Here is a 27,917-nt window from a genome sequence, read left to right as displayed (position 1 = left end):
GGAAGAAAGGGATAAAGAAAGGGGGGGTAATCAGAAGGGGGAAGGAAGCATGAGAGACTATGGACTCTGAGAAACAAACTGAGGACTTCAGAGGGGAGGGGGGTGGGGGAATGGGATAGGCTGGTGATGGGTAGTAAGGAGGGCACGTATTGCATGGTGCACTGGGTGTTATACGCAACTAATGAATCATCGAACTTTACATCGGAAACCGGGGATGTACCGTATGGTGACTAACACAATATAATAAAAAACATTAAAAAAAAAAAAGAAAGTTTTCCTTCACAGGGAACCACAGGCCCTATTTTATAATATAAAGTCCTACGATAATGGGCATCTCAGATTCATTGTATGATTCTATTTATACATATCTCTGGAAATTCCAGAGATATGTATAAACAGCACGTTGGGCCCCTTGCGTGGTGTGTTGCTTCTCTCTGTTCTGTCAGAGGGCAGTGGTATGACTAGCACATGTGGAGAGAGTCTCTGTGAGGCCCTGGGGGCTCAGACCGCAGCCAAATGGCCTCTGGGCCTGTGAGGAGCTCTTCTCTGAGAACTCCCCTTCCCTCAAGCTGCAAGAGCAGGGGGCTCCCCCACTCATTTTCAGGTGACGCTGCACCGTCAAGAGGCCAGGAACAACCTTCCACACATCCCTCTTACGGGCCAGGACCTCTGGCTGCTTCGTGGGCGTTTCTGGGACTGAGGTGCACGCGCGGCGGTGTGTGCGTGTCTAGCAGTAACCCCTCCCCCCATGCCGCCGGAGCCCCCTGCCCTTCCTGCCCGCAGCCTCCAGCCCCATTTCCAGCCTCTGTGACTCAGAGAATTCCAGGCTCCAGACAGGACGTGGGACAGCGGCACGGCCTGGGGCTTGAACTCAGGCTGACCTGCCTTCCAGTTTTGGCTTTGAGCACTTACGGGTGAAGGTCCTTGGACGAGTTGGGCGAGCTCTTTGACTCTAAAACGTGGCTAGTCACACCCCCCTCACACTGCGGGGGAGGAGGAGCCGGCGGTGGAGGGGCTGGGGGGGGGGGGACTGCGCGCGGGGCGGTGGAGGGGCTGGGGGGGGGGCCTGCGCGCTGGCCTGCGGGCGTCGGAGGAGCTTCCCCAGGCCGCCACCCGCCAGGCCCCAGGCCCTGTCCTCAACGCTTTACAGATACTCTCGATTTCACCTCTTACCTTGAACTGAAGACTGCCCTCCCCAGACCCAGAGGGAATACAGCAGGGGCTGGCCTTCGGACTCAGCCACAACCGTGGCGCTGCCCCGCGCCACTAGCCGGCGGGGTGCCTGGCGGTGCCCGTGCTCACCTGGCCTGTGGCCCGGCCCTCTGTCCACTGCTCCCCACAAGGTCAGGAGGGAGTCAAGGCTTGGGTTTGTGTTTTTTTTTTTTTTTTTTTAAGATTTTATTTATTTATTTGAGAGAGGAGGAGGGAGAGGGCATGCACGCAGGGGCGGGGAGGCAAAGGGAAAGGGAGAGACAGTCTGGAACAGACTGCGCACTGAGCGCGGGGTCCAACACCGGGCTCGTCCCCACGACCCTGAGATCCTAGCCTGAGCCGAAATCAAGAATCACAGGCCCAACCAAATGAGCCACCCAGGCGCCCTGGACTCAAGTTTTGCCAGAGGGAGACCCTGTGGATTTTGGCTTTGCCAGCGCTGTAATTGCATGAGACACTTCCTTAAAACAAACCTCCTGCATACGTATGTCCATCCTGTGTCGTTTCTCTGGAGAACCCTGACTGATACACCCATTTTGGTAAATGAAATGAGGTGAGCTGAAAGGGACGTTAGAGAGACCTGCTCAAGACTAAGTGAAGAGGTGTCTGGCTGGCTCAGTTAGTACAATGTACGACCCTAGCCCTTGGGGTTGCGGGTTCGAGCCCCACATTGGGTATAGAGATTATTTAAAAGTAAAAAAAAAAAAAAAAAAAAAAAAAAAAAGACCAGTTTGATAAGTGAAGGCAGGGCTGCAGTTGCCCTTCGGACCCGCCGGGGCCGCCGCATTGCTGAGCCAGTGCGCTGCCTGCCCCACCGCCCGTGCTTGGCTCCTCCCAGAGTGGCCTCCGCGCTCCGCGGGGCCTAGACCCTGTTCTCCGCTTCTTTCAGGCTTCTGTGCAGACGTCTCTCAGGGAGGCTTCCTGACCGCGCCTGTGACACGCGCACTTGTCACCCCTCTGCCCCTTACCTGACTCTCCCTCCCCTCCCAGTGCTGCTCATTACTTGATACATTAAATATTGATTTGTTTCTTGTCTCTCTCCCACCACTTAGGTCACTGAAGCAGGAAATTTATCTGTTTGCACTGAATGCTTCATTGAAAGCGGGGAGTTTGTCTGGTTTGTTCACTAGAACACGGCTTGATGGGTGATCCGTGCTTAACACACATTTGTTAAACATGCTCACGCTTCTTTGAGCAACACACCGTAGCCACGTTTTGAGCTCTTTGCTGAAACTTCCACCCTGCCTCAATTCCAAAGTTGCCAGATGCCCAGAATCAGCCGAGTATTTCTCTCTGCCGCCAGGCCTGTGCCTTGGGCCCTCCTCCCTCGGGCTAGCACTGTCTCCTCCAGCTTACCTTCTCTGGGAAACCCCGACTCACCCAGCCCCTCCTCCGTCAGAACACAGCGCCATCTCTGATCTCCCCTGCCCCCTACAAGCCTGGCTGTAATGGCGGGTGTGTTTTGTTAATTACATGTGTGTGTCCTGTTCCCTCTGTAGAACTGTGGGGGCCCTCGGGCGGGGATGGAGGCCACGCAACCTGACTAACTGGGGCCTCCCCCAAGGACCCAGGATTCACCTTGGTGCCTGTGGGCACCCAGAACACTTGACTGCCTCACACCAGACACTCAGGCACACATGGGGGTCACCCGCTCTTCTAGGGGTGAAGACGCTGACCTCAGGGATCAACACCCCCCCCCCAACACAAATACTTTCAAGGGGCCTCTAGTAGCCTGGCCCTGGCCTGCTCTTCCAGCCTCATCTCCTGCCACTCCCCCACGAAGCCGTCTTTGTCCAAGAGACGGCCACAAAGAATTACTCCCTGAATCTGTTCAGGCTTCCCTGGGCCCTGCGTGCCCCCCTTCCAACCTGAACAACTCTCATGCGTCTTTCCAGTATCAGCTGGGGCTTCAGGGCCTCTGGGAAGCCTTCCCCCTGGAAGTCAACCCCTCCTCTGTGTGCTGTCTCATTTCGCATATCCCCCATCCTCAGTGCACTGCTGAATAAGGGCTCCCAGATTTGGATTTTGTCTTTCTCTGACACCAAAGCTTGTAAAAGCTGAAAACCCCCACAAACATGAGCCGAGCGATCCAGAAGTAACTTATTTCAGAAGACAGTAGGGAGGCTGGGGAGGTGAAAGGTAACTCCCAAAGTGTGTTTCCCACATGCCCACACTTGTGAGCGTCCTGCCGACATGAGCTCCTTTCATCTCCAGGGCAACCCTAGGAGGGAGGACCAACTCTTGGCTCCACTATTCAGGCAGGAAAACTGAGGCTCAGAAAGGTTATGTTACTTGCCCAAGGTCATACAGCTAAGGAAAAGAAAGAGCAAGGACCCAGCCTCAGGACATCCAGGCTCTAAAACCCCACACTTTTTTTTTTTTTTAATAGCCTCCACGCCCAACATGGAGCCCAACTTGGGGCTTGAACCCATGACCCTGAGATCAGGACCTGAGCTGAGATCAAGCGTTGGACGCTTAACCAACCGAGCCACCCAGGCGCCCCTAAAAACCAAAACTTTTATCTCCCGAGCTGTGCCGCCTCTCATCCCCGCTTGTGATCACGTGTAGTATGTCCTGTGGCAGCAGAAGATGGATGGTCTGCAGAAAGACGGAGAAAGGAGTGGGACCATGGCAATCTGACGGCTTCTGCCAAGCGCTCTCCAAGGCCAAGGACGCCACGTCCAGCAGATGGGAGTCTCTGGAGTAGTTCTAGTTCATGGGACCAGGAGAGCTGGGTTTCTCACACTGTGCTTGGTCCTGGAGCCACAGTGCCCCTGGGCAGGCCACGCAGGGAAAGAAAAACACTGCAGGTCACCATGCGTAGTGACACCTGTGGAGACAGTCTGGGCGCTCAGAGGAAGAAGATGGTGGCCAACCCTGCAACCTTGGAGGACATGAAGCCTGAGTGGCACACAGAGAAAGGTGGACCCACAGTTTCTCATGGCATATTTACGGTCTCACTTTTCATATTATGGTGGGTTTTTTTTAATGCACTGGGAATTTATTTTGGGATAAGGTGTGAAGTTGAAATCTAAGTTAATTTACTTTTTCAAATGGTAAGCTAGTTGCAAATGGTTTTTAAATCATTCATCTTCCCTTGCTTGAGTTGCCATCTCTATTATATGCTAAAATGGTATATATTTTTTAAATCTATTTCTTCACTTTTTATTCTGTTCCACTGATCTAGGGAGAGAAGTGCTATACTGGAGTTTGCCTCAGTGTTCTCATCTGTGACATGGAGATAATAGTACCCACTTCCTATGGTGGCTGTGAAGATTGAATGAGACAATGCACATAGAGTGTTCATTACCGTGCCTGGAGCAAGGCAGTCAGTCAATCGGCAAATGCAGGTGCCGTGAGGACCCCTCTCGGCCCCTTCCTGGACCAGGAACCATCTGGTTCCTAAGAACCTAAGAAATCACTAAGCACCAAGCCTCGAGAAGGATGGCATAGCTCTGCTGCTCACTATCTGTAGGACCTTTTGCAAGTTACTTACCATTCACCATCTGTCTGTTTCAGCTTCCTCGTTTATATGTGGCACTATAAAAGTACCTACCGCGGCATTCGGTGAAAATTAAACATGACAATGTCCCATGGGGCACGACACATCATAGCTCTTCAATGAATGTTTATTCTTCTGCTGCTGATTATTATTATAATGTTATAATTTATTATCTGTCTTTATGTGTTGTAGGGCAAGCCCCTTCTCATTATCTTTCCCCAAAAACTGTTCTGGGGAGTGGTAATCTTTCAGGGCCAGGTCTACTGTGGATGAGCAAATAGAATTTCTGGACCTACAAAGTTGATACCTAGACGCTGAACTATGCTGGAAGTGATTGTGACCAGTGAGGTCTTGAGTGAGCAACCGGTAGGGTTTTAGATGGAATGGGGAAGCAAGTGGAGTGGGGCTTTGAAGTTCATATAGAAAAAAAAAAAAAGATTTTATTTATTTATTTGACAGAGAGCAAGCACAAGCAAGGGGAGCTACAGGCAGAGGGAGGGGGAGAAACAGGGAGCCTGACGCGGGGCTTGATCCCAGGACCCTGGGATCATGACATGAGTCGAAGGCAGATGCTTAACCGACTGAGCCACCCAGATGCCCCCCCAATTTTTTTTAAGTAGGCTCCGCACACGGCTTGAACCCACGACCCTGAGATCAAGACCTGAGCTGGGATCGAGATTCGGACACTCAACCAAGAGAGCCACCCAGGCGCCCCTCATATAGCAATTTTTTAAAAATGTTTTTATTTTGTCTTTTTTACTTTAACAGAGGAATTTGCATAGTTTAAAAAGCCACCTAGTTTTACAAAGGCACTTAATGAAAAATACCAGGCCCCTGTTCTGGGTCTCCTACCTCCACACGAGCGGCTCTACAAGCCCCTCCTGGGATTCTTGGCTGGTTCCTTTGGTACACCTCATATTTCTTAGTAATGTGCTCATATTATGATTTATTTTCTTCCATTTTAGATATAATTGACTGCCTGCCATTGAAGATGAGGATATGATTCTCTTTATTCATGACCCTCCTCAAATCCCCCCCCCAACCCACTGAATTCAAACACATCCAATGTTTACTTAACTCAATACCCAGTGCTTGCATTATTGGGGTTGTGAAAATTGTCTTCACAGCTGAGTTATGTAATGTCCGTACTAAGACTGTGAATCTGTAAAAACTGCTTTGTTAATTAACATCAAGGACGCGAGACTGAGAAACTTTGTTCTCTACAATCCTGCAGGCACTCACTTTGCGATCTGACATCAAGCGGTAAGAAGGGAACATCACACTCTGGCCTGGAGGTCTGAGCCAGGCAGATTACTTGGACACAGAGAAGCAGCCTCTGTTTCCAGCCTCCCTGCAGAGCTTCAAGTGGGGGCTTCTGGACGCAACACTCTGTGTTTATCTTAATTAAGTAGTTATCTATTACATAATTCTCTAAAGTTCATTATCTTCATTTTGTAGTGACCAGGTGGCCCCTAGTCCCCTTCTGGGCCCGGGCTTGCTGACGCCTTCGCTTCACGCACGCTTAGCTTGAACCTGTCAAACACACGCGGGCTTCGACATCTTAGCTGAGCTCTATCTTGCCCCGCATCCTGGAATGGCCCTGTTTCCCGTATGCTCTGTGGTCCGCGGCTCCCCTGGGCGTGCCCTCTCGCGGCAGCATGCTGGTCAGCGGCTGAGACCCTCGCCAGGCAGGCTCCTGTCCAGGCCCTTTCTTTGTCTTTCGCCTGATGTTGATAATTGCCCAGCCTTTTCTCTTTCTTGGTTTTCCGTGTATTCATCCCTAACGCTCCTCTCTCAATACCTTAAACTCATCAGGTAAGTCCCCTGCCCCATACTTTGCTCTTCTCGAAGACCCCTTCCGGAGCCCCTCTTCCTCGGGCTCCACGCTGCACTGCTGCTCCCCTGCGTGTCTTTATTAAAGCGTGACAGCCTCTGTTCTAACAGCTATCTCGCGATGTCACGGTCAGGGTCCAGGCCCCTGCGTTGGGCCGAGGGTCACGGCTCCATTTCTCCAAGGTCTATCACGGTGACCAGGAACCGTTCCAGGAAAGGAAAGAATACGCGAATAAAGTTTAGGGGGAACCAGATTACATTCCCGTCTTCTTGCCAAGTTTGAGGGTGTGCTCAGCAGGACGCCAGCCAGCGTGGAGCGGAGTCCTGAGGGACAGAAGCGGCACGGGAGCCCCTGGGCACTCGGGCCGCAGTCGGAGGCTCTGCAAACCCAGCCTGGAGTCGGGCCGCGGCCGCCACTCCCCCAGGGGCCACCGCGGGGACTACAACTCCCAGAAGGCCGCGCAGAGGCGGAGCACGAGGCGCCGCCGCGAGGACTACAACACCCAGAAGGCCGCGCGAGCCGAGAGGCCTTCCGGACGCTGACGTCAGAGCCGCGCCGGGCAGGGTAGGCGGCGGCGGTGAGTGCGGGCCGAGGGCCGAAAGCGGGGGGCGAGCTGGGCGAGAGCGGCGGCGGAGCGGCCCTGAGGGCAGGTGATACGGAGGGTGGGTGAGGGGGGACAGAAAACTGGTCTCACATGGAGAGGGGGTAGCGGGGCGGAAGGGACCGCGAGCTCTGCTTTCTCTCCCCGCAGTGCCCATGACGAAGTTAGCGCAGTGGCTTTGGGGACTGGCGCTCCTGGGCTCCACCTGGGTTGCTCTGACCACGGGAGCCCTGGGCCTGGAGCTGCCCTCGTCATGCCGGGAGGTGCTGTGGCCACTGCCGGCGTACTTGCTGGTGTCCGCCGGCTGCTATGCCCTGGGCACTGTGGGCTATCGCGTGGCCACTTTCCACGACTGTGAGGACGCCGCCCGCGAGCTGCAGAGCCAGATCCAGGAGGCCCGAGCCGACTTAACCCGAAGGGGGATGCGCTTCTGACACCCTAACCCCATTCCCACCGGACAGCCTTTCGTCCCGCCGCCCATTAAAGAGCAGCTTATTTTCTAACTTTGTTTAATTTATGGAGAGCGGGAACAGGATTTTGTGTACCAGCTGTGGGGAGGGGGGGAAGGGGCGAGCCACCTTCCTGAGGTCATCTCAGCTGTTATCTTTCCATCCTTGCTTGTGTCTCTCCTTTTTGCTCCAAAGGAGGCAAAGACCCCTCCTCAAACTTTCTCGAAATGGAAATGTCATTTCACTTTCTTGGTCCTTTTAACCCTGTCAGGAAGGAGTTCTTGAAGTCTTAACTTTTGTTCTTTATAACACCCAGGCTCTGTTCTTTGAAGGCCTTCCTTGGTCTTTCCGACTTCACTGTTCTTTCAAATACCTCTTCTGAGCCAGCCCCAGCCCGCGAACAACTGTGGGTCGGGCAGTGCACTTCTGCCCTTCACCAAAGCAGGCAGGTTGAGAATCACCAAACAGAGACTAAGCTTTGATGGGCAGGGGTAGGGAACAATTTATTTTAAGGCACATTCTAAGGATTTCACCCCAACCTCCACAGTTAAAAAATATAATCTATAAAAAATAAGTGATTCATCTCCCAAGTCCCAGCCAATCTTCCAAGTAAAATGCTTTCTTTGGTCCCTCGATTCTGAGTTGTCTTTTTCTTTTGCACAACCCACTGCACTCATGGAGCTGGTCAGCAGAAACAGCTGCGAAAAGGAGCTCTCTTTGGTAGCTGGTTGGCATTAAGGTGCCCAGTGGTCAGGTGAACTGCCTCAGGTGTGCAGGAGTGGATAGTTCCTGTCTTGCTCCTTGGAGTACTTCCAGAAAAGCCAGAGGCGAATGAAGCTGGTGAGGATCCCTGGTAGGTTGGGCACCTGAAGTCACAAGGGCTGCTATGAGGAGAGGAGCTGATTTTCTGTCTTGCACACCTGTCACCCGTCCCTCTCTGTTCGGCTTACCACGATGTAGGGATCACCTAGCCGAAACCCATAGAGGGTCCAGGAGGCAGAGGTGAGGAGGGTGGCAATGGTGAGTGGGAAGGAGAGACGTTGGGTTGATCTCGTCTGAATGATCTTGGCCTACGGAAAAAGGATGAAAGACCCCTATCCCAGACACACTGTAGAGATCCCACTTGTCTAAGAATTTCCTCAGAAAAAAGGTCAGACATCCTCTCTGATCTTCTGTTACCCAGACTTTCCCTCTTGCCTCCCATTGCCCTGTCTTCTAGGATCTTCCTTCCTTTGGAGTGTAAGCTACAGTCTCCGGCTCTAGGAGCCTGACCACCCTTCTTATCTCCCCCACTTCCCTGGACTGCCCCCACTCACCAGGTCAGCCAGTGGTGAGAGGTACATGCTGACGGTGAAGACACTGCAGAAGAGGCCCAGCTGCTGAAGCTGCGCCTCAAGGTTGGGCACCAGGAGCCACAAGTAGCCAAAGCCCAGGAAGAAGACCCCCAGCAGGGTCACAGTCTGAAGGAGCACTGGACGCTGCAGAGGAGAGAGTAGCTTTACTTCTAGATGTTTCAGGAGCCCTCTTGGACTCCCTTGCTCCAGTGGGGGAGCTGACCTTGGGCTAAGCCTCCAGTACAGCACTTGATGCAGCCTCTTTCCCACCAGTGGCAAACACATGTCCGATCCACCCACAACACCAGAGGTTTCTAGGAGAGGAGAGGGTTTTGTTTTTGGTGTGAACTTGGTACACACAGTAGGAACTTAATAAATGCTGGTATGACTGGGGAAGCATAGCTAATCAACTCATTTATTTCTCAGCCACTGGCCTGGGCTCTGAAGGAACTATCAAACAAAAACCCATTCCCCTCAGCTTGTTGGGTGGCAAGGCACCATCAGGCTGGGCAGAACTACCAGCTTGCCAGAAATGGGGGGGGGGTGCTCAATGTGTGAGTCTCAGAGGCTGGCTTCATGGAGGAAGGACTGCGAGGCCGGAGGGGCCTTCCAGGAAAAGGTGGCAGTGCCAGCCTATCATAATCTTCTAGGAAGCAGTGTTTACTCTGCCAGCAAGGCAGGGCGCAAGGGAGGGCCTCTACCTTCCGAGGGCAGTAGTGCAGATACACCAAGATATACAGGGTCTGAAGCACAGCACCCGTGGCGTTGACGAAGATTAGGGTCCCGTCACCCTTCAAGGCCCCGTAACTCATCCAGCTCAGGTTGCTGCAGGGTGGACAGGAGAGTCTTTCACCACAGGGATGAGGATGGGAGGGGGACCCGACGGGCCTCTTCAGCGTTCCTCCCCCTCCCCACCTCCCTCAACCTTTCCCGTCGCCCCTCTCACTTGATGTCCGTGGTGAGAAAGGGCAGGAACTGGACACTGTCCACGCTCCGGGTCATCCGCATTTGCCTGAGGTCCGAGCTGTAACGGGCCCCGAAAGCAGAGGTGAGAGATGGGAAAGAAGAACCGGGCTGCTGGGGAGTCGAGATCCCCGATGCCTGTGGTCGTCCCCGGACAACTGCAGGTCCCGGCCCCGCCCTCAGCTCTCTGGCCTCTCCCTCAAGTGCCCAGCCTTGCCCTTGTGCCCCGGATCCCTCGACCCGAATCCACTTTGACCCAGGTTTCAGATGCAGCCTGGAGCTGCGGCCACGTCTCTGTCCCCTCTCTCTCCCTTCCTGACTTCCAGGGCCTGCCCCAGCCTAGCCCGGCCGCGCTCTCACAGGCCGGCGGAGTACATAGCGAGGGTGAAGAGCACGCAAGCTCCGGATAGGAGCGAGTCGGCCACGCCGCCCGCCTCCATCTCCCCCTGCGACGTATCCTGAACCCCGCGCCGGCGTCCACTTGCTGGGCCGGAGCCCGCGCCGCCGGAGCCCCGCCCCCACGCCGGAGCCCCACCGCCCCGCGCGCCGCCGTCCGCCGGAAATGCATCCGTAGCCCTGCCCCCAGGACGTCCAGCCGGAACCAGGCCCCGCCCCCGGCCGCCAGGCCCCGCCCTTGCTGGTCCACGCGCTCAGGAGGCCTCGTAGGATGGCCCGTCCAGGTCCTGGCGGGTACCAAGCCCGGGCTCCGCGGACCTGCCCCGGGCACCCGGTGCCCCTCACTGTCTGCTTACCCTTTGGCTCAGCCGGACCCCAGCCTCAGGTCTCTTGCCCGTGAACCGTCGTGGCCGACCTCAATTGCTGGACCTTTCCTGCCCGGAGCACCCGATCGCAGCCTCACCTGCGCAGGCTTTTCCCCGGTTTGCTGAAGCTTCTACCCAGTGTCTCCCCTAAATAAGTGGGGTTGCCGGGAACCACCAGTCAGGTGCCCTCCGCCTTCGGCCACACTGCCAACTTCGGGTGACTGGGCCAGTTGGCTGGAGGGCCTGTCACTGACCCCCTAGTCCAACGGACAGGACCTGCTGCTGGGAACTTTCCCTGCGGCCTCCCACAGCTCACGCATCCCCCCAGCTGCTGGGGCTGTGGGACCAGGCGGCCTGCCGTGCCTCGGCTGGTGTTCCCCGGACACATCCGACAGCAGGGGCACCCGAACGGTTTGCCAGAGCCCAGCGCAGCTGGAGTGGGGTGTGGTCTGAGCCCCGGAGACTGCTGTGTGGCACAGAGTGGAGGCACCCCACCCTTTGGTGCCGGTGAGGGGCATGTATCCTTTCCAGAGGGAAGAAGAAAATTTAACCCCAGTGGCTACCTGGTGTCCCACAGAGCCTAGTACATGGCAGGGACTCAGTGGTCCTAAATTAGGATGTGGTGGGGGCGCAGACAAGGATGTCCAAATAAAGAAACACATCGCTTTATTTTTTTGTATAAAAAAATTCCAGTTGTAGAAATCACAGACACACATGAAGTTTATATACAGATCCTGCACGCATGGGCCCTGCCCTTGCAGCTACACTCTAGGCGCAGGGTGGCACAGCCCCCCTGCGGGCACCGCTCTGGGCAGTGCTGCCCCCAGATGGGGCAGGATGCGGTGCCTGGCTACAAATCTCTCATGGCAGCTCCAAAGACTTCCGGAAGCCTTGGGAGAGACGCTGTCAGCCTAAGCATGCTGCCTTTCCTGTCTCTGGCTCCCGACCATGAACTGTCTCATGCTTCTCTGCCGGTCAGTTCATCATGGTGTCCTGGCTCTCTCTGGAGGGGCGTCTCTGCCAAGCTCAGTGTCCCTCGGCACGACCCCAGGCTCCTTCCAGCTTGGCCTCCACAGTGCCCTTCTTAAGAGGCCACGTCTGCGCAGCTTGTGTCTTTGGCTTGAGGGCAGGAATGGTGGGGAAAGGACTGTCCCCACTTCTTTGTCCGTCCCTCGGGGTGGAGGCAGGGATGGCACTGCCAGGCTTGCTGACCTCCTCTGGGTTGAAACCCTTAATACTGGCCCGTTCTGAGGCTGCTAAATGGCAGCTTGTGCATGTGGTGGGAATGGTTCCCAGGACAGGTGAGGGATGCCTCTGCCCTGCCTCCTCACCCCGTTCCGATCCTTAGGCCCGATGTGGCCTACACCTTCATGGGGCCTGCAGCAGCAGGAACGGCAGGAGCAGCACAGCCCAGGCAAGTGGGAAGAGGCGAGGGGCAGCACTGTGACCGATGCTATGTAGGACCTGTACTTCTGGGTCATCTGCAAGATGAGAGGGCAAGTGCCCCCGGGGTGAGCAGCTCTACTGCTGGCACTGGCCCTCAGCCCCACGAGGTTCCCCCAGCCCCCACCTGGCAAAGACGCCACCTTCTGTATCCAGCCTCTTTAAGCAGACCCCAGGCCCGGTTTGCTCAGGCTACCTACCTGCCGGAAGTCTCTTCTCCTGTGGAATGGCATGGGCCTGAGGACTGTGAGCTGAAAGGCAAGGGTAGTGGCCTATCAGGGACTGTCCTGGGGAGGAAGGCGGGTGGGACTTCCCTGCCATCCCAGATCACTAGCCCAGGCCCCGCAAACAGATGGAGGACAGGCGGCCCACAGGGCTCTGACACTCACTGATTTTGCCATCAACAGTCACCTTCAACCTCAAGCACTCGTCTTCCTGGCGGTGGATGGGTTTGGCTGCAAGATAAACCCGTGCAGAGTGTTAGGGAGGAACGTTTGTTGGGAGAGAAAATACAAGTGCAAACCCCATCTGGCTCTCCTTTCTCAGGCCTCTTCCCACTCATCTGGGACTCTCACCTTCCTTGTTTGCCCGCTTTCCCCTCACGCTCAACCTCCCATTCTTTGCAATAACCCTTGGCTTTGGAGGTGGCGCTGCCAAGCCCACAGACCCTGTCCTCTTGCCACAGTCCACCCTTCACTCTTCCCAGCCTGAACTTGCTGAGGCTTTCACACTGTGCTTCCCCTACCTAGGCCCCACTGACCAGCGGATTTTCTAACTCTTGAAGCCACCAGTGCCTCTCCACTGCCCTTAGGACAAAGTCCAAACTCCTTAGCACTTCCTAGGCCCCCATGATATGCCCTGTCCACCTCTCCCCACTTCCAGGGTCCCTCCTACTGGAGCCAGACTGAACCATATGGAGTTCCCTGAAGATGTCATGCTCCCTTTGCACGTGTCCCCTCGTGCCTGGCCAACGACTCTGCTTGTCCTAAGCTCTAGGGTCATCTTCCCCAGGAACCCGTCTCTGAGCCTCCTGAGCCGCCTCCTGAGCCTGGCAGGTACCCACGTCATTATCCCAAGGTCCCTGTGTCCATATCTTCATATCAAGCTGTTCTAATGGTGAGTCTTCCCGTGTGTGTGTCGCTTTCCAGCTTCCTGGAGGACAGGGACCCTATAGTGTTTTATTTATCTCTGCACTGGTCAGGCCAAGCAGAGTGCCCCATACATAGCAGAAGCTCACTCCACATTTGTCATGTGAATGAATGAAAACAATTCAGGATGGAAGGGGCTGTGTGCAGCTTTGTGCTGGACACACGCGTCCCACTGGCTGCGTCCCCATGTGGCCTGTGTGCGTGCCCCAAGGACTCACAGATATAGTAGTAGCTGTGTCCCTCCTTGAACTCCTTGCCCAGGGTGAAGGGCGTGAAGCGCTGGAATTTCTCCGACAGCTTCTCCGGGCCATGCTTGGCGCTGGGCTGGTTGCACTGCCAGCGAACCTGGTCCTTGGACTGGGGCTGGCACAGCTGGTACTGCTCGCGCTCCACCAGGTACAGGGTGTACCGCTCCATGGCAGCGTCCGCCACGGCGTCATCCTCATAATGCGGACAGATGATATCCAGGTAGTCATTCAGCCGCACGTGTACCGTGTAGTCCTCATCCCGGAACCTGCGCGTGCACAGTGGGAGAAAGCAGGCGGTCACTTGGAAGCCAGGCCAGGGCTGCGAGCTTCCAAATGTTTACTGGCCCCCCACAAAGAGTTTTCAAGAATCCCAACTCCCAATATTCGCTGATCTTGACCTCTTCAGTATCTTTACACCATCTTCAACACGCCTGGCACCATCACTACCTGTCCTTCATCCTCTAGGTAGCATCCACCTTAGTACCCTCAGGTACGAAGGCACTTCGCATACCCCCCAGATATTTACCCAGGGAAGGGCTGCTGACTGTGTCCTTAGCTCACTCCTCCAGCTCTTCTACCCGAAGCATGTCCCCAGATCCCAGTTGCCCCTTTCAATGCTGTTAGCCCTCAGTCTGAGACCCTCCCGGAGCCATCACGCTGCAACCAGGGCCCAGGAACCCCTGCTCTCCCAGCAGAGATGCGCTTAGCCCTCAGCACACCTGCGGCTTGGGGTCCCTCGCTCCTGGCCTTTTCCCTGAGCCCCCGAGTGCATTCACAGAGGTCAGCTGCTCTCCTGCCCCCAGCACACCAGGCCCACAGACTCAGTTCACTCACACCAATCCCCTTCTAGTTCCTCCAGTTTATGCTCAGGCCTCCTTGTCCGCTTCTCTCAAAGCCCCCCCCCCCCAACCCAACCTCCCAGTCCCTTTACCTCCAAAGACCCTCTTCTACCTCTGGGGAAGGAGCTCCAGAACAGCTGGAGTTCTCGGTGGGAGGCCTCCTCTCCCACCCGCCGCCGCAGGGACAGCCAGCTCCCTCCCGCAGGCCCCTCGGGCTGCAGCGCGGCGGCCCCAGACACCTGGCTCCAGCCGGGGCGGGGTGGGGTCCTGGCGGGGGAGATGCCTCCCCCGCCCCCTCCGAGCTGCTCAGCGACTCTGAATTCCCCGGTTGCTGCCAGCCGGACTCAGCAGTGTTGGCTGCCAACCGAAGCTCCGGCACGGGTGGGGGGAGGGCAGGAGTTCGGACGGGAGGCCTCTGGGGTGGGCACCCCCTGCCCCGTCAGCGGGACCCCCCCCCCTCCGCGGCCTGGCCTGGGGGCAGCGTGCCAGCGCTGGGCCGGCCACCCCGGGCTCCTCCCCCACGGAGGGGGTGGGGGAGGGGAGGAGGAGAGAGCGAGTGAGGGAGAGGCTTTTAAAATTCCTCTCTGGAGAGATAAACATAGAAGCCATTTCAGAACAGGTATTTCAGCTCTGGGCCTGGCGTCTCTCCCCCATTCCCGTGACGGGCACTGACTCATTCCTCGTCCACCTCTGCCACCCGCCCCAGCATTCGTGAGAACCTGTGAACATTTACCTGGTCCGGGGTGGTGGCCCCCCAGACCCCAGTACCAGGACTTGCCCTGGGCACGGTCCTCCAGGCCTAAGGAGGGGGCAGGGCTGAGTGGCGGGGTACCTGCCCCTCCAGCACCGAGGAGGCCGGCGCCCAGCTCACAGCAGCCCCGCCCTTCTCCCCCAGCTGCACTCCCCCCCCCCCCCCGCCCCGGCCCTGGAGATCCCACCGATGCCCACTGCCCTGAGTCACCCAGGCCAGCCTCACCCCCACCCAGCTCATCACTCCCTCATCTGTGCCTGCAAGCGGGCCCAGTTTGGCCGCCTGTGCACTGCACTCTGGCTGGATTCTCTTCGGTCCTGGGGATGGCAGGGTGTGCGCGCACGCACACACGTGTGGCCAGATGGACAGGGCAGAAGCTGTGCCTGGTGGGGGCACCCATTACCCCCCTCCTGGGAGTACAATCTGTTCCACTTAGCACTCCTTTGACTCTGGCTCTCTGTCTGGGAAAGGGGGGCCGTGGCGGCGTCAGGGAAGGCGGGGAGGGGGGCAAGGAAGAGGCTCCTTCCTGAAAGAGAGGAAATCTGGGAGCTTGGGAACGGAAAAGGCCAGGTTCCCCCCTCCCTACTCATGGCTTCCTGCCCCCCGCCTCCTCCAGCCAACACCTGGCATGGGCATAAACAGGGACTTCGCTCTCTCCCACTAGCACAAGATTGGATCAAGGAGGTAAAGAACAGGAAGCAAGCAGTGAGGTGGAGGGGGCTGACCGGGCTGCCCCTGTGGCCAATGGGCAAAAGGGCATTGCCCTCCGGGGTTGGCAGCTGGCAGTTCCCTCCCAGACCCACAAGCCCCAGCCCACAGACCCCCCACCAGGCAATGTTGCCACAGGGTCAGAGGAAGCTGGCACAACATATTTCTCAAAGGGAGTGGGGGGGCAGGCGAGCTAGGGCTGGGGGTGGCCAAGCTTAGTGAAGTGTTTTTCCTGACCCCAAGCTGCCCAGCCCTCCTCTCCCTGCTCCACCCTACCCCCCTCTCCCGTTTTCCCACAAATATTGTTCCCATAACTTCAGAAAACTCAAGGGCAAGAACAAAGGGTCCAACGGGGCTTCTTCCTCCCAGTACCATTTGCCTCCCAGCGCTAAACCTGCCCAGGAGAAATTAACTCCTTCCTGCCCAGAACCCTTTGTAACCCTTTTAACCCTTTCCACTCCTTCTGAAACTTTCCCATGCCTTCCCTCCCCCCGTCTGAATCTCAACAGGTGACTCCCTCAGCCTACCTACACACAGCATGTACCCTACTCATGCCACCTCAGAAGATCCCTTGTGTGTGGAGGGGAGCTTTCCAGGGTCATCTCAAACACAGAATGCAGACGCTTAAAGCCAGAAGGCCAGGTCTCTCCCGAAGGGTCCTTCCAGGATTACAGTGAGCATTCTGCTTACGCCTGATGTCACATCAGGTACCTGTCCATGTGGGCAGGTGTCCAAGTGACACACAGAAGCTTTTGTGGTGGAAGGGCCTAGAACAAGAGCCCTGGCCAGCAGGAACTGCTCAGCAAGGGTCCCTCACTTCAGAGTAACAGAGGTGCCAGAGGGATGGAAAGGAAGGGCAGGAAGAACCCTGCGCAAGTAATCACGGGCAGGTTCCTGCCCAGGGGTGGAGTACTTCCAGTCACGGGGGAGAAGTGCGGGGAAAAAAAGTCTAGGGAATCCCTCCCGCCTCTGGTCACCGCCCCAAGACTCAGGTCAGGGGCTGGCCGGGACAGTTACCCGGGTAGGAGGGTTGGGGGGTGGGCAGTGCCAGCCGGGCGCCCAGGCTGCCGGCCGGAGACTCGGGGCTTACTTGGGGTTTGAACTGTTCCAGAAGACGGTGTGGCGGTCAGCAGCGGCCAGACTGCAGCACAGACCCAAGAGCGGGGCCCAGAGGAACTCCATAGCGCAGGGCCTGGTCAGGCCGGGCGAGGACGAGGGGCTCCTCGGGGTCCGGGTTCCCGCGGGCTGTCTCAGGGGCGCCGTCGGCACCGCGCACAGCTCTGGCCCCTCCGCCAGGCAACTCCGCCTTTTGGGCCGGCGCCGGCCGCCACCCCGCCCCGCCCCCGGCCCCGCCCCGCCCCGCCCCGCCCGGAGCGCGGAGGCCCCGGGGCTTGGGGGCTGGGAGGTGGAGGAGGGGAGGGCGGGGAGCCGAGCGGGCTGTGAGCGTCCGCCGCGGCTAAGGTGTTGTGCGCCGCGAGTTTGCTCGCTGGTGGGTCTGCATGCGGCCCCGTGGGCCTTGCGGGGCGACGGGTCTGTGTCCCCCGGCTCAGCGGCGTGCGGGAGAAGGGAACGAGCTGCACATGCAGGTCTGCGAACGCGCGGTGCGGGTCCCAGTTGTGCTGCGCTGCGCTGCGCGCGGGTCTTGCGGGGTGCAAGGTCGTCGACAGGGCCCGCACCTTTCCCGAGCCTAGCACGCCCAGGCTTGGGCGCCCGCGTTCCCACTCTCCTCCCACCCGCCTTTCCCGGACTCCGCTCGGCTGCCCCTCCCCACACACGCGGCTGTTTGTTTTTGTTGGGTTTGTCAATGTTGTCTTTGTTCGGGAGAGTGTGTCATCGACTAGATGCCGGGAATAAAGTGCGACCCTGCGTGATCAAGTGTGTAACGTGTGCGGCTGGGGCCAAGGGCGCCTCAGCCCATCATTAACAGTGTGAGGGAGGGACACTCGGGCTCCTGGGTCCAAGAGGGCGTTCTCTCGTTTCTAGTGCGCCAAAGGGCGCTCATGACGTGTTTGTGTGTGTGCGCGCGTGTGCGCCGACACACGTGTGTACGGTGCGAAGGGGCTTTGACTGTGGACTGTGAGAGTCTGGGCATTCACCAAGGGCGACAAACTGTAACCACACATGTGCATCTGGCATGTGTAAATACGCGTGATGGCGCGCGAGTGTGAAGGCATCTGTGTGTAGCTTCACAGCCGCGTGTGGGGAAGCAAGTGCAGCTCTGGCGTACGTGTGCTAATGTTAGTGAATGGCGTGTCTAGAGAGGGAAACGTGGCCCGGCCAGCGGGGCACGTGGGGCGGGGCGGGGGTTCGCACGGCGGCCCCAGGCCCGGCGGCGGAGGCTCCGCGCCGGCGGGCCCCTCCCCCTCGCCAGGCGCTCGGGGCTGCCGGACTTGGTTCCCCGGGCTCTTCTTCCCACCGGGATCTGCTGCCGCCCGGAGCAGGGTTGGCGTGAGGGGGCACAGGTGTTTGCGGAGGCTCGTGCGTGCGTCCGGAGCGGGAGGCCCGATGCTGCGTGCCTGCGTGCGTTTGGTGGCTCGCGTTGTGTCACTGCGTGGCTGTCTGCGCGCCCGGCTGGCGTTGCGAGTGCGTGCGCCTCCCAGGCCGGCCCTTCCCCGCCGCCGCGCCTCGCGGGAAGCCGCAGGCCCGGGGCTCCCGGCCGGCTCCGGCCCAGCTCCCTGCTGCCCAGGCCGTTTCATCCTCGTCTTTTACAGCCGGGCCTGGCGACAGCGCCTGTAATTACATGCGGCCGCGACGCCGCTGCCAGTCGGGAGCAGAGGTCCCTCGGGGGAGGAGCCTGGGGCGGGGAGGGCCGGGGCTGGCCTCCGAGGGCCGCAGGCGGCGGGAGGCGAGACCCGCCCCGCGGACTGTAAACACCTCCTGAGCGTAACAGAGTGTCTGGGTCCAGCCTGGCTCCGCGCACGCCCCGCCCCCCCCCCAGTCCCCCCGCCCCGGGCGGCGCGCCCAGCCCGGCGGTTGCCGACGTGCGGCCCGCCGCTCCCGCGGGTCCGAAGTCCAGAGCCCACCAGCCCCAGGGCGGCGCCTCACGCGCGCTTTGCTCACCTGGGAGGACACCTGGGTGTGGACCTCCTACGTGCCCCTGGCGAGATCGCCCGATCCGTGCTCGGGTGTCCCGAGTGTCGCAGCTCCGCGAGCGCGGGGTCTGTTAGTCCACTGTTAGTCCACGGCGGCATCGCCCGCGCCTGCCCCGCACCTAGCGCACGTGGTAGTTGGTCCGTACGTGTTCGTGGAGGGAGTGAAATCACTGTGGAGTGAGGGGGCCGGGCTTCTGCGAGACGTACTGCGGGAGAGGGTTATGGAGCGGGGCTGGTGGGAGCTCTTCAGAGAGGGTGGCCCGGGGTTGCCCGCCGCAGGAGACGGGCACATCCCGCGTTTCTCGACCTCCGGGACTGGGGGCGGGAACGTGCGGGGTCCCTGGGCTGCGCCGCTCGGCCGGGCAGGTTGGGGCGCGCTCAGCCCAGCCCGGCGAGGCCACGTCGGTTCCAGCTCTGCCTGCGTCTAGGGCTGGGGCAGGGCTGAGGCGAGCCGGGTGGGAAAGAGGTGGGGGGCCTTCCCTGCTTCTCAGTTCAGGCTTTGGCCGCATCACTCTTGGATCCCTGTATTTGTGCGTCGGGGGGCGTTTGTCAGACGATGGGGCCCCTCCTGTGCGGGTGTTATGGGCACCCGGGGTTAGGGTGAGTCTAAGATAAAATTCCTGGCCTGGGGAAGCCCCCAGGCCAGGAGGGGAAATGATAGACAAGCCGCCCTTTATACAACACACTGGCTGGGGGCTGTAGTCCCACCGCGCCCCTCACTCGCCCGCCGCCCCTATAGCCGCGGCGACGCCTGCTGGGCCGAGAGGAGGGCTGCAGGCACCGCGCGATCCAGAAGGAGACCTCACCCGGGACTTACGCTCGGAGCCTCGGCCTCCTCCTGCCCCTTCCCTTCCCTCCCCATCCCAGCCCCAGCCTGCCCCCGCGGCTCTTGTCTGGCTCTCGCCTTGGACGGCCTGTCACCGCCGAGTTGTGCGCCTGTGTTAGCTCTCAGTACTGCTACCCCCGGGCAAACATCTGTGCTCGGTGGCGGGAGCTGTCTGAGGTGGCTGTCTGTCTGTCTGCCTGTCTGGGAAATTCCCTACTGCGTCCTTTCTGGGAATTCCTGAGGTGCAAGAAGAGCCGTCTGAGTGCCCCAGGGCAGGCCGGGCCTCCGGAGAGGGGTGCTGTCCACCCGCGGAGGCGGGGCCACTCCCTCCTGGAGGCGCCCTTTGCAGTCTGGAACCACAGAGCGCCTGCTTGCCACTCCCTTGCTGAGCGCCCTGTGGTTTGAGGTGGGGAATGCCAGGGCCACCGTGTCCCCGGGCGCTGTCTAACCTGGCAGAGCCCCGGGGGCATCTCTGGGCAATGGGGTGAGGCGGGAGTGGGATTGCCAGGGTGGACCCTGAACCTGGAGAAGCCTCTGCTCCCCTCCGTCCGTGTTCTTTCGAAAAATAAAGGGTGTGTTTCCCACTTTATGAGTAATGTGTGCATATTTTTCAAAAGTTGGAAAATAGAGAACAGGAGAATAAGGGGTGGGGGAGTGCCAGCCACTGTTAGCATCCTTGTGTCTTCCCGCCAGCCCTTGCTTGAAACTTTGCTTGCTTTTAGATAGTTTGATAAATATGACTCATTTCTATTGTTACTTACTCTTTGTAAACAATATATATTTGTAATGGCAGCATAATGTCCCATGAAGTGTCTCAGAGGCCACCCGTGTAATGAGGCTGCGTGGAAATACACAAATACAGACGCACGCGCTCAAGGACTGCTCAGTCCTGAGAGGAGCTGATCACCTCCTAGAGCTTACAGATGACCCCGAGATTGACTTCCATGCTAGAAGCCTTTGTGGCACGCCCACTCCAGATGGGGCTCTGGATGGGGGCTGGGGGCTTAGCAGAGGATAATGGAGGTGGGTGCTGCTCTCATGGAGCTTACGTTTTAGATGAAATCTGGACATCTGCTTTCCTAGGTTTTGGAGGATTTCGCAGATGTGAGAAAATGCTTCTGCTATTGCCAAATGGAAGCCAGATTCTTTTGACTACTGGTCCAGTTCTCTCACTGAGGGTCAAGGTGACCAGAACCTCATGGATCTGTCCCTCCCCCATATCCAGCTCCGGAGCTGAGGGGGCAGGCCGAGGGGGCAGGCCGACTCAGAGACTCAGAAGGTGGAGTTCTTCCCCTGAGCGCCCACTTGGGGGTGGGGTGGGGAAGGGGAGGCTGGGCAGGATGGGGAGTGGGAGGGAGATGGTACGGGAAGTGCTAAGGAGGATGGGACTGTGGTTTCTGCACAGAAAGCACCAGAAGGTGTTTTGTACTGCTGCCTTCTCCACCAAGAACTGACTAATCGCTCCTGTCAGACACTGCGCTGGGAGGCGCTGGCGACTCTGAGGGATATCCTCACCCTAAAGTAATTGAGTCTCCTGGCAAATATATAATTAGAATATAGGCTAAGAATGATAATAGAGGCATAAGTGAGACAACAGGCTGTGGGCTCACAGAGGAAGGAAGGTCTATTTGGGTGAGGAGGGCTTCGCAGAGGAGGGGATACTTGAGATGGGTTTTGGAGGATAGGTGGGCGTTCGCATTCAGAGAACACAGTCAAGGGTGGGAGTCTGTGCCGCCATCACCCTGGGGAGCTGCAAGTGCATGTGGGTCTGGGGCAGCGGCAGCAGACCAGAGCAGGTGGTTGGGGCCAGGTTGCCAATGGCCCTGAATCCATCACGCTCAGGGTCCTGAACACTGTTCTGTCGCTCCCAGATTCTTTTTTTTTTTTTTTAAGATTTTTTTTTTAAAGATTTTATTTATTTATTTGACAGAGAGACAGCCAGCGAGAGAGGGAACACAAGCAGGGGGAGTGGAGAGGGAGAAGCAGGCTCCCAGCGGAGGAGCCTGATGTGGGGCTCGATCCCATAACGCCGCGATCACGCCCTGAGCCGAAGGCAGACGCCCAACCGCTGTGCCACCCAGGCGCCCTCCCAGATTCTTGAGTAGGAAACATAAGCAGATTGGTATTTAGTAAAACCACTTGGGCAATTAGAATGTGGGTCGAGGAGGGAGCTCAGAGGTAGGGGGGTGGTTAGTTCCAGTGGGAATGTGGGGGTCCAGAGGACAGGTTAAACAGTGGAGGGGAGCTAAGCCACAGGTGTGAAGCAGGGGGAGTCTGGGATGGCTTGCTGGGCACAAGTGACACTTCAGCTAGGGAGTGCGGGGAGGACAGAAGGGGCGAGAAAGGAAGTAGCGAAGAAGTAGTGGTTTATTTATTTCTTTGAAGATTTTATTTATTTATTTGGGGGGGTGAGGGAGGGGATGGGGGAGGGACAGAGGCAGAGGGAGAAGCAGACTCCCCATGGAGCAGGGAGCCCCCCCCATGCAGAATTCGATCCCAGGATCCCGAGATCATGACCTGAGCCAAAGGCGGACGCTTCACCGACCGAGCCACCCAGGCATCCCTGAAGTCATGGTTTAAACAAGAATTTTTATGTTTCCCCCATGACAAAGCACTCTGGAAGCATCTGAAAGCCACTCATCAGTGTCAAGGAGCCAGTCCCCTCTGCCCGTCCACTTTGCTGCCCTCACGACTCTAGTCACAAGATGGTGGCCTGAGCCACAGAGCTCCTTTCCAGCTGTGGAGCCGCAGGAGGAAGGGGTGGGAGAGGGAGGTCTTCTTGTAAAGATCTCTTTTTATCTGGTAAGGAAATCTTTTCTAGTAGCTGCCGAGACAATTTACTCTCAGGGGAAAGGACTGGCTCAGTGTCCATGGCTACACCTGCGTCTTGGATGGAGAAGGGGCTGCTCTGACTGGGCCCGGGGCCCACCTCCCGCAACCGGGGTCTGCTCTGCTCCCCAGAGACACTGAGTCTGTTAGCTGGGGAGAGGGGTTAGCTGCATTTGAAGGGCCAGTGGGACTTCCAGGGGGGAAGGGCCCCAGGGGGCAGCTGGAGGTGGGGGTCTGGAGCTCAGGAGGGCAGGAAGCTCAGAATACTTGTGGCTTCGGGATGTCAGGGATGTCGTGCTGAGCCTTGAGTCTCTAGGTGGGGAAGAGAACACGCTGGATATAGGGCTCAGAATTCCTTTGCGACAGGGACTCTGAAGGGACCCCATGAAAAACCGCTTCTTTTCCTGCTTCCCTTCTTGCTAGGACCTGCACCCCCCCACATCGTGTAGGTCTCCTTGTGAAGGTCATGGAGTTAGTGCCTTCTTTGGAGTCTTCCGAAGATAACTTCCAACAGATAACTAAGGAGGGACCGGGCAGGGTCATCACAAAGTTCTCCAAGACCCCTGGCTGACGCGTCAGGGCCCCACGCTCCAGGCTGCTGTGACTTCATGGAGGACAGCTGAACACGGGCCTTTGTTCTCGGGTTACTGAGAAGACGTGCTCCAGACCACCGTCCTCAGGAAACACCCCAGGTCCCAAGCAAAGATGAGGCTCAGTCTGGGCTCCTTTCCGAGCCTCTCTTCCTATCTGCGCTGTCTGTGTCCTTACGAACTCTGCGGGCGCTTCCTCGTGCCTCCAGTTTGGTTTCTGTCCTGCACGAAAGGGGCCGCTCGCCAGGTCCCGCGTCCTCAGACCCAGTCAGCCTGCGTCATCGGCGGAGGGGAGAAGCCCTGCTTCCCAGCTCCCAGCTCCCAGCTTCAGGCCTCCCAAGGAATGTATGACCAGCGCAGAGCACACGATGAAGAGAAGGCCGCTCACAGAAGTGGCAGAAATCTCAGGAGCGCGCAGCCCCCGCCCCCACGGCTCTGGGGGTTTCACGGGGCACATCCTGGCGAGGCCGCGGTTCGTACCCATGTTATGGCCAGCTCGGAACCCCTTACATTTGTGTGACATTTTACGACCTTCCCGTGTGTTCAGCTGCTCATTTTATCACACACTATTTCATCTTTACAGGCCCCTACACCCGGTGAGGTGGCGAAGGCAGGGATGGCCTCCCCCACGAGGCCGGAAACCCAGGCTGGAGGGCAGTGGTATCCAGAATTCAGATGGCTGTGCTGTACGGGGCTTGGGTCCAGGCTGCGCTCCTCCATCCACACTGTGCTGCCGTACTGTCCTGGGTGGAAAGCAGAGGCCTGGGCATAAAGTGCAGATGAGCTGTGGGCAAAGGGAGGGAGGAGGGCCTGCGTGTAGAAGGTGGGAGGGAGGGGGAGGAGGGGGCAGCTCCTTCGGCAACCTAGCCCCCAGGAGTGGGAGGAGAGGCACAGGGAGGTGGGAGGTCCTGGAAGGGACCCGAGGGGGTGTGTGGGGCAGGCTGATGAGACGCAGACCTCCGGGGCTTCAGCCCACCCTGGCCTGTCCCTGCGGCCGGTCTGTGTCCCGGGGGAGCTTACGTCCCAGTCCCCGTTCTTGGAGCATTTTATTGAAGTCTGGTTTGTGTATTAGGCAGTCAGCGAGGGGCTGCAGGGGAAGCCAGGTGAGGTGCCTGTGAGCAGGGACGACGGAGCAGGAGAGCGTGGGGCTTAAGAAGGCCCCTTAACCTTTCTGACCCAGAGTAAATGTGCCGGGAGCCCCAGGAACGCCAACATTGCTTCTACTGGGCAGTACTTGATAAACATGGCAACCCCAGAGCCCTGGGGTTCAGTGGGGTGGAGATGGGGGTTCTCCAGGTAAGGGTGGTGGGCAGGGGCATTCCAAACCCAGAGTGGTGGGACCCGCAGGTGTGCCAGGAAGGAGCTGGGGGGGGGTCTGTCCTTCGGGGTCTGCTCTTCCCCTCTAGGTTCCTTACTACCCCCACCTTCCCTCACCCCCCACCATGGTCTTGGCGTCATCACCAGCCCAGGGGTCCTGGGGAGCTGGGTCTGACCGAGCAGGGGGATCGATGAAGAAGAGGTGGGGGAGGGGCACACGTGGGAGGAGGGGCAGGAGTGTACCAATAGCTGGCGTGCAAGGCGGGTGTGCTGAGTGCTCTGGGACTCAGCAGGAAAGCTCCTCTCCTGCATGAGTCCCCGAGTCCCCGTGGGGGACAGGACAGACATCCTGAAGGGAGACTGGTTGCAGATGGGCCGAGGCCATTCCGATTGGGCCTCAGAGAGGAGCCAAGTGGGCTGTGTGTCAGTGGGGAACTCTCGGCTGAGGGCAGGCAGAGAGCGAGAGAAGTTTTGGAGACACCAGCGTGGATGCTGAGAGCAGCGGCAGCTCCTGTCACAGAGCCTTCTCACCGGCTCCTCGGGCGTACACCCTTCATCGCACAGCCACTGTCCCAGACAGGGAGCTCCGGTATCTTCAGTTCACAGATGGGCAAACCGAAAGCACAGAGACGTTCGTAACTTCCCTGAGGCCACACAGCCGGTCAGTGGTGAAGCCAGCCTGGGCAAGAAGGCGGCCTGGCTGGAGAGCCCTGCCTTAGCAGGGTACCTCGCCGGCCAGCGGTCCGCCACCCACTCCGAGAAAGGGACCGTGAGAGCTGGACTCTGCGCAGGCCACTGGCGACACGGACACGTAAGGCAGGTCTGGAAGCGATCTCTACAGATGCAGCAGCTGTGCGGGTGTGGGGGCACGAGGGGGCTTCAGCCTTAGGAGCCCTGCGGGGTCAGGGAGCAGAGCCTGCGGATGGAATCCTCCTGCTGGTGCTGCACCTGGGACCCCTCGTGCAGAGGGAGGACTCAGAGGTGGGGGGACTGGGACGGTCATTTCCTGCCAGGCTGTTCCCATGGTCTTGCCTATAGCTCTGTGCTCCATGCACCCTGGTCCCTGCCTATCCCCCAAGTCAGGTTCCCTGCCTTTCCATCTATTGTAGAAATTCTGAATTTCCTTCCAATAAAACCTTTTCTGTTTTAAGTGGCCTAGACTCAGTTTCTATCACTGGAAGCCAGGGGCTGGCTAGCAGAATGGTCAGTGATGGTGGCAAGATCCAGGCCTGGGAGGCTGGAAGGGTCAGTTGCAGACTTGTTCCCGGGGGAAGGACAGGAGCTGTCCTTGGGCAGGTTAGCTGTAAAGTGCTTGGGGAATGGGTTGAGATATTGCATGTTTGGGGCTGGGCCCGGGACATGCTCTGAGCGAGCAGCATGGAGATGGAGCAGGGAAAGGGGTTTGAGGCCCTGGAACCCATATGAGAGAGGGTGGAGAGCTGGCTTGTAACCAGTGCCTGCAAGGACCAAGCAGGAATCGGGAGGGAAATCTGGATGGAGAAATGTGGGCCCAGTTGTAGATAAAGAGGAGAGAGCTCGTGCAGGGAGCCTGGAGATGCACAGGGGAAACTGTGGGAACACATGGGGGTGGGGTGCAGGGCAGAGGGTGGGAGTCCAGGCTGGTGAGGGGCACAGCAGGGGTTTCAGAGGGGAGGCGTGAGGGGGCTGGAGCAGGGTTGGCAGGAAGGACCTGCTCCCAGGCCTCCCTTGGGCTGGAGCTGGGGCTTTGGAGACAGAGCGCAGGCATTTAGACGCCAGGTCTGAAGCTTCACTGGGTCACTCACTGGGATGTGACCCTGGGCAAAGCACATCGGGCCTCAGTTTCCTCATTTATGAGCTATCCAAGGGATCACGGTGATGGTACCTAGAAAGTGGGCGTGTCTGCACCATGAGAAGACCTTGGGATTAGCTGTCATGATGGGAATTATGATGACTTTTATTGCACAGCGACAGTCATGGAATCCAGTCCCGGGCTCCTGTTCCTACCTCCGGCCCCTGGCAAAGTCCTCCTCAGACATTGCTGATGGTCCCGCCGGGTATGTCAGGTTGTGCGGGTGGGGAGCGGGCAGCACGGAGCTCCCTGTCCTCCCCGTCGCCCCTGCGGGGGTCCTCTGTGTCAGTGCATCCCGGCATCCTTGGCAGCTGTTCTGCAGCTGGACTGAGGACAGGCCTGCCGTGTTGTCACCGTGCTATCCCGCAGGCATTTCCAGTCCTGTCTGGGGTTGAGGGCTTTGCTGCCGAGCTCTGGGGGAGCTCCCTCGGCCCCTCCGGCAAGGACACTCCTGTGAGGGGTCTCCTCCTGGCTGCTTGCTGATTTTCTTCCCTGACGCACACTCAGCCAACAGGCTCTTGGTGACTGTCCCGCCACGGTCCCTCATGGGATAGCAGCCCTGCCAGCTCTCTTGGCAGAAAGCTCGGGCCGAGGGTGAGACTGGCTCTGCCCCAGGCACGGGCAGCCAAGGGCACCACCAGGGCAGGGGCAGGGGCTGAGGGACCGGGTGGGGCTGGGCCCCTGCGCAGGTTGGGGACAGGGTACCTGTCCATACTCTGACACCAAAGGCCCAGAATCAGGCCCTGAGGCCCCAAGTCCCTCGTCAGCCACCGATCTGCCTTCTGTCCCCACCGTCTAGGAGGCCGAGGACATTCCCGAGACCTCCCCCCGCTCTGCCCACCTCTCCCCAGCGCCCAGCAGAGCCCTCCTGGTGCAGAGCGCAGCAGCCTGAGCCTGCGTGTTAGTAGGTGCGCCTGGGTGCCTGGCGGGGTGGGAGAAGGCCTAGGGCTAGCAGGGAGCAGTGTCTGACCCCAGCCACAGCGCACTTCTAGAAAAGGTGAATCAATTCTACAACAGGCAGATCTAATGGACAATGACCGGAAGCAGTTGAGTATCTGACTGGGAGAGGGGGTGGGCGTGGGGCTGGGAGTCGGACTGGAGGGGGCAGGAGGCAGCTCTGTTGGGACATGGAAGCGTCTTTACCTTTGTGGGGTGGTGGGCACCCGGCCAAGGACACTTGCTGAAGCTCATCGTCAACCCGGACACTGCAAATGTGTGAATACGGGCGCCTGGGGGGCTGTGGGTGAAGCGTCTGCCTTCAGCCTCAGGTCATGGTCCTGGGGTCCTGGGATCGAGCCCGGCATCGGGCTCCCTGCTCAGCGGGGAGCCTGCTTCTCCCTCTGCCGCAGGCCCTGCTCCTGCTCGCTCGCTCGCTCACTCTCAAATAAATAAAATCTTTAATAAATAAAGAAGTAAAATGTGTGAATACTATTGCATGTGTAAGCTCTTCCTCACTGCAGCTGCTAGAAAACACAACAAAGAGAGGATGCTGGTGAACTGGGGACTCGGGCTTGTGAGCCGACGAGAGGCCGGTGCGTGGGCACCGGGCAGGAGGCCGGGGCTCCAGGTGGGTGCCTTTCACCCGGCTGGCTCCCTCCAGGTGGAGGAGAGGGGCCTTTTCTCTGTGCCACAGGCGCCC

The 27,917-nt window shown here is 58.5% G+C and overlaps 3 protein-coding genes and 1 long non-coding RNA gene across 7 annotated transcripts; 2 read left to right on the top strand and 2 right to left on the bottom strand.

Annotated features, from left to right (window-relative positions):
* Positions 1 to 7,001: 7,001 nt before the first annotated feature.
* DPM3 (dolichyl-phosphate mannosyltransferase subunit 3, regulatory) lies at positions 7,002 to 8,233 on the top strand. Of its 4 annotated transcripts, none has more exons than XM_045784239.1 (2): positions 7,002 to 7,125; positions 7,300 to 8,233. In XM_045784239.1, the coding sequence occupies exon 2, from the start codon at positions 7,305 to 7,307 to the stop codon at positions 7,581 to 7,583; it is 279 nt and encodes a 92-aa protein (XP_045640195.1). In that variant the 5' UTR covers positions 7,002 to 7,125; positions 7,300 to 7,304; the 3' UTR covers positions 7,584 to 8,233. The 4 variants fall into 4 exon arrangements, with proteins under 4 accessions (XP_045640195.1, XP_045640197.1, XP_045640194.1 ...); XM_045784241.1 differs by having other exon boundaries at positions 7,072 to 7,194; XM_045784238.2 differs by having other exon boundaries at positions 7,089 to 7,198.
* Positions 8,071 to 10,425, bottom strand: SLC50A1 (solute carrier family 50 member 1). Its single transcript, XM_045784214.2, has 6 exons — positions 10,256 to 10,425; positions 9,879 to 9,956; positions 9,634 to 9,757; positions 8,915 to 9,076; positions 8,549 to 8,668; positions 8,071 to 8,464 (listed from the first exon to the last, which is right to left on the bottom strand). Exons 1-6 carry the CDS (start codon positions 10,333 to 10,335, stop codon positions 8,363 to 8,365), a joined length of 666 nt encoding a protein of 221 aa, XP_045640170.1. The 5' UTR covers positions 10,336 to 10,425; the 3' UTR covers positions 8,071 to 8,362.
* Positions 10,426 to 11,305: 880 nt separating this feature from the next.
* On the bottom strand, positions 11,306 to 17,088 carry EFNA1 (ephrin A1). Its single transcript, XM_045784222.2, has 5 exons — positions 16,884 to 17,088; positions 13,466 to 13,761; positions 12,489 to 12,554; positions 12,300 to 12,350; positions 11,306 to 12,137 (listed from the first exon to the last, which is right to left on the bottom strand). Exons 1-5 carry the CDS (start codon positions 16,973 to 16,975, stop codon positions 12,025 to 12,027), a joined length of 618 nt encoding a protein of 205 aa, XP_045640178.1. The 5' UTR covers positions 16,976 to 17,088; the 3' UTR covers positions 11,306 to 12,024.
* Positions 17,089 to 17,216: 128 nt separating this feature from the next.
* On the top strand, positions 17,217 to 25,597 carry LOC148110557 (uncharacterized). The gene is made up of 3 exons (XR_015721421.1): positions 17,217 to 17,379; positions 22,964 to 23,602; positions 23,714 to 25,597. It is a non-coding gene; the product is annotated as an uncharacterized LOC148110557 (long non-coding RNA).
* The last annotated feature ends 2,320 nt before the right edge of the window (positions 25,598 to 27,917 follow it).

The sequence above is a fragment of the Ursus americanus genome, chromosome 2 (assembly GCF_024610735.1).
Source record: "Ursus americanus isolate L20-20 chromosome 2, mUrsAme1.1.p, whole genome shotgun sequence".
In the NCBI taxonomy this organism is placed as follows: Eukaryota; Metazoa; Chordata; class Mammalia; order Carnivora; family Ursidae; genus Ursus; species Ursus americanus.
This window is presented reverse-complemented; position numbering and strand designations above follow the sequence as displayed.

What these genes read in the sequence shown, in the direction of transcription:
- DPM3 (XM_045784239.1), top strand. Translation starts at nt 7,305, where the DNA reads ATGACGAAGTTAGCGCAGTGGCTTTGGGGACTGGCGCTCCTGGGCTCC.
- SLC50A1 (XM_045784214.2), bottom strand. Translation starts at nt 10,335, where the DNA reads ATGGAGGCGGGCGGCGTGGCCGACTCGCTCCTATCCGGAGCTTGCGTG. An exon ending in GCTATGTACTCCGCCGGCCT is followed by an intron (nt 9,957 to 10,255) that starts GTGAGAGCGCGG and finishes GGCCCGTTACAG; the next exon opens with CTCGGACCTCAGGCAAATGC. An exon ending in TGCACTACTGCCCTCGGAAG is followed by an intron (nt 9,077 to 9,633) that starts GTAGAGGCCCTC and finishes TCTCCTCTGCAG; the next exon opens with CGTCCAGTGCTCCTTCAGAC.
- EFNA1 (XM_045784222.2), bottom strand. Translation starts at nt 16,975, where the DNA reads ATGGAGTTCCTCTGGGCCCCGCTCTTGGGTCTGTGCTGCAGTCTGGCC. An exon ending in ACACAGCTACTACTATATCT is followed by an intron (nt 12,555 to 13,465) that starts GTGAGTCCTTGG and finishes TTTATCTTGCAG; the next exon opens with CCAAACCCATCCACCGCCAG. An exon ending in GACTGTTGATGGCAAAATCA is followed by an intron (nt 12,351 to 12,488) that starts GTGAGTGTCAGA and finishes CTTGCCTTTCAG; the next exon opens with CTCACAGTCCTCAGGCCCAT.